Source organism: Pseudoliparis swirei, chromosome 12, assembly GCF_029220125.1.
Source record: "Pseudoliparis swirei isolate HS2019 ecotype Mariana Trench chromosome 12, NWPU_hadal_v1, whole genome shotgun sequence".
Taxonomy (NCBI): Eukaryota; Metazoa; Chordata; class Actinopteri; order Perciformes; family Liparidae; genus Pseudoliparis; species Pseudoliparis swirei.
In genome coordinates, this window is record NC_079399.1 from 2560213 (window position 1) to 2569121 (window position 8909).

Sequence of the window (8909 nt, forward strand, 5' to 3'; positions counted from 1 at the left end):
CTTGTTGACGCCTTCGGGCTGTCAGAATCCACCAATCAGAGAGCGCCGTCAGTTCCAATTATGGCGGAGCGGAGTCTCCGGCCCGCCCCTCTTTGTTGCCTCGACCAATGAGAGGCCGCCGATTCCCTGCTGGGGGAGAGGAGCAACGGAGAGAATCAAGGAGGAACGGCAGGCTAACGAGTCGGTCCGTTTTTTATCCCCAATGATTTAATCATGTGAGGGACGAGAGGAGCCTTTTCTTTTTATTACCGACATGACGTCGCGATTTCCGGGGAGATTAATACCGAGGAGCTGGAGGAATGCCCAGAGGAAGGTACATTGTTCCCGGACTACTGGGGTAGTGGGAGGCATCGGCCCCCGCAGTGAGCACAGCTAGGCGAAACAGAAGCTATTCCGGATGATATTTTCAAAATAAAAGAAAGCTCCCACCAAAAACAACGTCGTTCGTTCGAATTTAATTATATAAAGCCAGTTGGTATCTGACGTGAGATGGGTTCGTGAGCATCCCGCGACAATTGGTGATATTTACACGCCAAATACGCGAGATCGACGCACGTATCGATCTTACTTTGAAGGGGGGGCAGCTAACGGCAGCTCCAAGCCACCGATCTTTGCTAACTTCCGGTAGCTTGACGCTACCCCAAGGAAAGAACGAGGGAGGGGGTGAAGTTACAAAAAGCCTCAAAACAAGACTTCGCGTCCCGGTATGAATGAGACTCTCCTCGGGCACCGGGCTCCACGGGCCAGTTACTGACCGTTGGGACATTTCAACGGAAGAAAAGGAAAAAACTACTTTATTTCCATGATAACTTGTAACTGTGGTAAGTTACTATGTCTCTAAAGTATTTATTGTTCTGCAAAACAGTTATAATTAACTAGCATTTATTTATTTTATTTATTCATTAATTTAAGGTTTATTATATGTCACCTAACGTTATTAAATACTTTGCTGTCATATTTACACTTTGTATACATTTGGTAGTGGTGTGTTATGGAAGAGGTAAATGTTGTTGGGCCGTTGCTATGCTGGCTTGTGTCTCGGTTACTGCAGCACCATCACTCCTCTTCCCCAAATAGAACAAGGAACAGGCCTATTTGATTAATTTATATAACTGTGCCTTTTATGGAGATATTAGAACTGGACCTTGATTTATATTTGTATTTAGACCCGTCCAGGTTTGCTGTGGAGGCTCAACATGCACCGTCCGACGCTGACGAGCACCGCTGAGCTCCAGTAGCTGGAGGAGGGAGCCCCGCCCCTGACTTCCCCTCCGGGGCCCTCACTGGCTTTCAATGACCGGACCCACCTCCCCGAGCCGGACCGGGACCTCCTCGGCCAAGCTGAGCCGGCACGGCCGCTCCAAGAGCACCAGCGCTCACTGCCTCCTCCTCCGGCGCGGCGCCGGCGCCCGGGACGAGTCGGCCGCCTCCTCCCCGAACAACGGCGCCCGGTCCCCCGGGGAGGAGGAGGAGAAGGACGGCGGCGTTCTCTTCTACGTGAACAGGACCGGCTTCCCCATCGAGGGCGTCACGTGGGACCGGATGTGGTGCCACGTGGCGGCCGTGCACCCCGAGGGCCAGGGGATGGTGGACGGGATACGGAACGCCGCGTACCTTCCCAAGGTAGGCCGGCGGACACGGCGACTGCCACGCACACACACACACACACACACACACACACACACACACACACACACACACACACACACACACATACACACACGCATACACACACATACACACACACACACACATACACACACACACACACACACATACACACACACACACACACACGCACGCCACGAAGGGGACGACTCGCGACTTTGCCGTGTTTCGGACGTGTTGTCATCGGTTACAAGCCCTTTAGTTGGCGTGAAGCATGTTACGGTGATCTCGACCAATGGGAGGCCTCTGTTTGGGGGTTCGGTTTGTTGGCTTGTTGTGCGTCTTACACCTCCACGGAGCAAGCGCTCTGGTTTTTCCTTTTGGCCCCGCCTCCCTGCCCTCAGGCCCCGCCTCCTGGGCCTCAGGCCCCGCCTCCCGGCCGCGTCTCGTTTTTATTGGCATGAACTCGGGAAGGAAAATATCTCCGGGTGATTCTATTAGAGCTTCATTAGCCTGTTTCCACACTCAGCTTGTGTTAGGAACCACACAAACACACACACACACTCACACTCACACACACACACACACACACACACACACACACACACACTGTATGCTTCTCACAGACGATTTCTAACAATCAGGAACTGAAACAACGCATGCGAGCAGAAGTGGAAGGTGTCCGTCTCCCAGTGGGGGCCGGCGGTCCCGGAGGCTCCGCCCCCCGCGGGGCGAGAGCGTCCTGGACATCGGAACCCAAACGGCTCCAGGGGTTGAGCCACCGAACAGCTGACTCCAATGCAACAGAGAGCGCTCTGCGCGTGGCGTTCAGTGACGTCTCGTCAAAGTCGGCTCTGCCTGAATCCTGAAGGCTGTTTTTAAAAGAATCTCAAAGGATTGTTTGAGGAATATTTTACTCATCTCTTGTAGTTTGTGGCCTTGAGCGTCTTTAGTGTGTTCAGTGTGTTCAGTGTGTTCAGAGTGTGTGTTCAGTGTGTTCAGTGTGTGTGTGTTCAGGGTGTTCAGTGTGTGTGTTCAGGGTGTGTGTTCAGTGTGTGTGTTCAGTGTGTTCAGGGTGTTCAGTGTGTGTGTTCAGGGTGTGTGTTCAGTGTGTGTGTTCAGTGTGTGTGTTCAGTGTGTTCAGGGTGTTCAGTGTGTGTGTTCAGTGTGTGTGTGTTCAGTGTGTGTGTGTTCAGTGTGTGTGTTCAGTGTGTTCAGTGTGTGTGTTCAGTGTGTTCAGGGTGTTCAGTGTGTGTGTTCAGTGTGTGTGTTCAGTGTGTGTGTTCAGTGTGTGTGTTCAGTGTGTTCAGTGTGTGTGTTCAGTGTGTGTGTTCAGTGTGTGTGTTCAGTGTGTGTGTTCAGTGTGTTCAGTGTGTGTGTTCAGTGTGTTCAGGGTGTTCAGTGTGTGTGTTCAGTGTGTTCAGTGTGTGTGTTCAGTGTGTTCAGTGTGTGTGTTCAGTGTGTGTGTTCAGTGTGTTCAGTGTGTTCAGTGTGTGTGTTCAGGGTGTGTGTTCAGTGTGTGTGTGTTCAGTGTGTTCAATGTGTTCAATGTGTTCAGTGTGTTCAGTGTGTGTGTTCAGTGTGTTCAGGGTGTTCAGTGTGTTCAGTGTGTTCAGTGTGTTCAGTGTGTTCAGGGTGTTCAGTGTGTTCAGTGTGTTCAGTGTTTTCAGTGTGTTCAGGGTGTTCAGGGTGTTCAGTGTGTTGCTCACAGGAACTACGGGCAGAGCTTCAAACCAGCCACCTTGTGCTCTGCCCACGAGCCTCAGACCCAGACAGCTGCGTTTCATCTGTTCCACAGGATTCACCACCGAGACGTGATAATAACAGTGATCGTGGTGCTCGTGTCTCTATAGATAGCTGCAGCAGGACCAGTGAAGACACACACACACACACACACACACACACACACACACACACACACACACAGACACACACAGACACACACACAGACACACACACACACACAGACACACAGACACACACACAGACACACACACACACACACACACACACACACACACACAGACACACAGACACAGACACACACACACGGCCCGGGTCCCTACAGACACCACCGGGTCGATTCTAACGCCGGTTGCACATCTGCGCCGGCGCCACTGACCCCGAGGGCTCGTTAGCGGAGCAGGAGTCTCGGCACGCGGCGCAGAGTAATCCCTCTAATGCATTCTGGGTAGCGGATAATCTCTGGATGCCAACTGGATGACGTTTTTAAAAAAAGAAAGAAAAAAATAGACTTTTATTGTGAAACAAACTCGTCCGAGCTCCAAAAAAAGCAGAACCACAAACGCCGGTGTTTGGAGATGTGACCCCTGAACGCACCGTGACCCGGGGGTCAACGGGTGTGATGTCATCAGCAGTCACATGGTCAGAAGCAGGAAGTTAAAAAAAATACAAGAGTTCTTCATGTTCCCTCCATGCCGGTGTCCTTCTGGATTTAAATGTGTCCCTTCTGTGAAGATAGGATTTTAGTTTGAAGAACACACACACACACACACGCATCAAACCAAGCCATCTGATTGGCTCTTACCTGTTTTAAAACTCTCACTGACATGAACCCTGAAGCTGAGGGCAGGAGGATCAACGAGAGGGATCACCCGTCATCCACACCTGTCTGTCTGTAGGGGGCGGGGTCTAAATAACGGCTTCATTGGCAGGGCGACTTGTTGAATGGCTGGAGAGGAAGTGCCTAATGTTGGATTGTTTTTAAAGGTGTGTGTCTGTATACTCTACGGGCCCAGGTGCATCATGGGAGATCTCAGTATCTCCATTTCACCGTCTTTCTCCTCATCTCTCTCTCTCTTTGGGCTGTAAATAAACTGAAGCCAAAAAAAAAACCCTCAGGAAATGAGAAGGCTGCTGCTTATAGTTCACCCTTCCTGCACACACACACGCACACACACTTACATGCACACACACACACACGCACACACACACACGCACACACACACACACACACTTACATGCACACACACGCACACACACACACACACACACACGCCCACACACACACGCACACAGGCGCGTGTGCGTCGGAGGAAGTGTCGTGTTGTGTTGTTTGACTCTTATTGTGTTTTTGGTGATAAATACATAAATAAATGCAGTTTGAGATGTAAATAGATATTTTGAGTTACAATGACGAACTTTCCCCTGAAGGAGGAGCACACCATGACGGCCTCGCGGACACATTTTGGGATGTTTGTTGTGACGATGAAACTCGCTGCAGCTTCAGGACGTTGTTGTTATTTTTAGGACGTGTGCCCAGCTGGCTAGAAACAGGAGGAGGAGGAGGAGGAGGAGGAGGAGGAGTCAGGAAATGAAGCTAATATAACGATAATTGTGCAACTTTCTCCGTCAGCGCAGCAGAAACTGAGGATATTCATCTTTTGCTTCAATAAATAATTTCCCCTCTATTAATAAAATCCACCAAGACGGAGCGTCTGTTCGCAGCTACGACAAAAACAACAACAACTCTCCCCCCCCCCCCCCCCCCCCCCGCAGCATCACGTTCCCTCGGTGCCGACCTTCAAGCCGTCCATGTCGGTGCCCGACTGGCTGGTGTCCATCCAGAACTACATGAAGGCTCTGCAGTATCCTTTTGGTTTGACCCATGACAACAGGTGTGTGTGTGTGGCGCTGAGCGCGCCCCCCCCCCGCCGTGTCGTCCCTAACCCGTCCTCCAGATACAACCACACGGGAACCCAGTTCTTTGAGATCAAGAAGAGCCGACCGCTGTGCGGGTGAGAGAGATCTTTACATCCGTATTATTTAATAATCATTATGTTATTAAATGATAAATATCTTTAATTGCCTCATGATGAAGTCTGTGTTTTATTTATTTATTTATATTTTATTTGAAGTTACACTAGTTTGAGAATAATGTACCATCTAACTGTCTTCACCCCTCCTCCTCCTCTTATGCTCTCTTCCTCTTATCCTCTCCTCTTCCACCTTCCTCCTCCAGGTTAATGGAGACGGCGAGAGAGATGATCAGAGAGTCTTTGCCAATCAAATGTCTGGAAGCCGTCATCCTGGGAATGTATCCTTTACCACACACACACACACACACACACACACACACACACACACACACACACACACACACACACACACACGTGTTATTATTATTTTGTTATCTGGGTGAAAATCAATGAGACATGTTGCCCTACGCCCCCCCCCCCCCCACCACCACTGCCCCCCTTTTCAGCTTTTACTGAAACGTGTTGCCTGGCAACGAGGTTTAACCCCCCCCCCCCCCACACACACACCATGCACACACACACTATTATTCACAGGCTTAGTATCATCCAGCAGAGATTAAATATCAAAGCTGTAGTTGGAAAGACTCAAAACTAAACGTTGCTCTCTGTGTTCAGTCAAGAGACGTTTTGGGTTTAAACACAAGAACACATTTCAACACGTGAGAATCGTTAAACACAAATAGAAACTTGTTAAACTGGTAACTCTGTTCTCATCCACCAAAATATTGGATTCCAGGCGCTGCCGGCCAGGTGTGTGTGTGTGTGTGTGTGTGTGTTCGATGTGGCTCTTTCTGTTGGACTAAAAGGTTTCAGGCCTCAGCGAGAATTGAACTCGCGACCTCTGGTTTACAAGACCAGTGCTCTGACCCCTGAGCTATGAAGCCTCGGCCAGGTGATGTTAAACACACGTCATGTTTCAGATGGCTCTGTTTACCTGTGTTGAGGTAAGGCGGCCTAACCAGTCGACTCCGCCCCTGACTCGACGTCAGGCCTCTCTCCGGTGGCCGAGACCACGTGGACCCGCCCCCCCTGGGGACCACAAGCGTCAGGGCCGGGTGCAAAGCAGACCCGGCAGGGGGTCTGGGCTCAGGGGGCCTGGGCGTAAACGAGACTCCTGGAGGCACTGGGAGCTCGCCCAGCCGGTCTACACGTGCTTTGTGGACTTGCAGAAGGCTTCGGCCCGGGTCCCTGTGGGGGGGTTCTGGTGGGTCTCGGTTACGACTGAAATAGGAGACGTGGTCGTATTTCCGGACAATAAATCAGACGCGGGGGTGTTCCCGCGGGGTTGAGCACCGGCCCTGTTCTGGACTCTCCGGACAGGATACCGAGGACGGAGATCTGTGTGCGGGCGACGTCGTCCTGCTGGTCCTCCTCAGACCGGGATCTCCAGCATTTTGTGCCAAAAAAAAAAAAATTCTTTCAGGCCTCAGTGAGAATTGAACTCACGACCCCTGGTTTACTAGACCAGTGCTCTAACCACTGAGCTATGAGGCCCGGGCTGATATGCGCTGGAGTGCCGAGCTTTCTTATACACACAGGACACTCCTCCCACGCGTGACGTCACGTGGCCTCACCGCGACTCCCGGATCTCGGGTCCAGTTTCACGGTGGCTTTTCTCTCGCGGGGCTCTCGGGGGAGGGGGGGGGCTGACTTTAATTGAGACTGACTGCAAAGGCCACACGTGGAGAAGGGCTCGAGAGAAAGAATAAAAAGGAGGGAGGGGAAAGGAACCTTTTAAAAGCCTCTGCTTGCTTCGTGCCTTGTAACCAGCAGCCGGACGGTCATATGAGAGTGTGTGTAGGGTGTCGCGTTTCACTGACGTCATCAACTGAAAAAGCGTTCAGGCCTCAGCGAGAATTGAACTCGCGACCCCTGGTTTACAAGACCACTCTGACCACTGAGCTATGAAGCCACACATGCCGCTGCGCGTCGAGCGAGACAAACTGAACACACAGGGAGGAGATCCCTTCACGAAGCACCTCTATACAACCAGAGGCGCCCCCTGGTGGTCAGGAGAGAGAATGCAGCTCTAACACATGAAGCATAGACTTCTATACAACCAGAGGAGCCCCTGGTGGTCAGGAGAGAGAATGCAGCTCTAACACATGAAGCATAGACTTCTATACAACCAGAGGAGCCCCTGGTGGTCAGGAGAGAGAATGCAGCTCTAACACATGAAGCATAGACTTCTATACAACCAGAGGAGTCGCCCCCTGGTGGTCAGGAGAGAGAATGCAGCTTCAACACATGAAGCATAGACTTCTATACAACCAGAGGAGTCGCCCCCTGGTGGTCAGGAGAGAGAATGCAGCTCCTGGTGGTCAGGAGAGAGAATGCAGCTCTAACACATGAAGCATAGACTTCTATACAACCGGAGGAGTCGCCCCCTGGTGGTCAGTAGAGAGAATGCAGCTTTTATTTGATGTAAGGAAGGCAGAGAGAGAGAGGATGTGGGGGTTCTCTCTCGGTGTGGTAGTTAGTTGTTTCCATGGCAACCGATAGTCAAAGAGAGCACAGCAAGTGTGCTTTGTTTAATGAACTGTCGCTCTGTGTGTGTGTGTGTGTGTGTGTGTGTGTGTGAGAGTGTGTGTGTTTGTTAATTAATTAAATAAAACGGCTGAAATCTCACAACTTCAATGTTGAACAATAAAAATAAATAAAAATCTTAGATTAATTGTGAAGTTGATTTTGGAGAACATGGCTTAGGCAGTCAGAAGGGGGGGTCGGGGGGGGGTCAGTAAAAGAATCCTCCACATTTAGAAAAGGGGCGTGAACCTGGATTGTTGGATTTAAAGGAGTTATGGAGGATAAGAGAGGAGAGGTGGAATGAAGAGGTCAAAGGTCAAGAGGTGAACACAATCACTCCACACCCAGTGTGTCATCCTCTCCTCAGGTCTTCTTCTTCTTCCTACTTCTCCTCCTCCTCCTCTTTCTTCTTCTTCATCCTCCTCCTCTTTCTTCTTCTTCATCCTCCACCTTCCTCCTCCTCCTCTTTCTTCTTCTTCGTCTTCCTCCTCCTCTTTCTTCTTCTTCATCCTCCTCTTTCTTCTTCTTCTTCATCCTCCACCTTCCTCCTCCTCCTCTTTCTTCTTCGTCTTCATCTTCCTCCTCCTCTTTCTTCTTCTTCTTCATCCTCCTCCTCCTCCTCCTCCTCCTCTACATAACTAGCTGACCTTACCTCCGGCCCAGCTACCTGACCAACGGGCTGACGTCGGTGGAGCGGTTCCCCATCAGCTTCAAGACCCAGTTCTCGGGCCACTGCTTCCACCACGTGGTTCTGGGCGTGTTCTGCAACGGGCGCTACGGCGCCCTGGGCACGAGCCGGCGGCCCGACCTCATGGACAAGCCGCTGGAGCACCGCACGCTGGGCGAGCTGGTGGCCGAGTTCGAGAGCTCCTACAAGAGGTACCAGCACACCCTGAAGAAGGTGAGGGGCGTGGCTAGAGGGGGCGGGGCCGGGCGAGGGCGTGCCGTCTGACTCTGACTCCGCCCCCAGGTGAAGATCGGCCTGTACGTGCCTCA

At 51.4% G+C, this 8909-nt stretch overlaps 1 protein-coding gene and 2 non-coding genes across 4 annotated transcripts in view; 1 reads left to right on the forward strand and 2 right to left on the reverse strand.

Annotated features, from left to right (window-relative positions):
• vash2 (vasohibin 2) overlaps positions 1-8909 on the forward strand; it is a 17068-nt gene continuing 8159 nt past the window's right edge. The window contains exons 1-7 of one of the 2 annotated variants that reach the window (XM_056427529.1): positions 1-821; positions 1167-1623; positions 5128-5216; positions 5310-5366; positions 5591-5665; positions 8577-8814; positions 8884-8909. The exon at positions 8884-8909 is cut by the window's right edge and continues 118 nt beyond it. In XM_056427529.1, the coding sequence (XP_056283504.1) occupies positions 1294-1623; positions 5128-5216; positions 5310-5366; positions 5591-5665; positions 8577-8814; positions 8884-8909 (815 nt within the window). In that variant the 5' untranslated portion in view covers positions 1-821; positions 1167-1293. The remainder of the gene's footprint in view (positions 822-1166; positions 1624-5127; positions 5217-5309; positions 5367-5590; positions 5666-8576; positions 8815-8883) is intronic. The other variant, XM_056427530.1, reaches the window with a different exon arrangement.
• Positions 6199-6271, reverse strand: trnat-ugu (transfer RNA threonine (anticodon UGU)). Its single transcript has one exon. It is a non-coding gene; the product is annotated as a tRNA-Thr (tRNA).
• Positions 6809-6881, reverse strand: trnat-agu (transfer RNA threonine (anticodon AGU)). The gene has a single exon. It is a non-coding gene; the product is annotated as a tRNA-Thr (tRNA).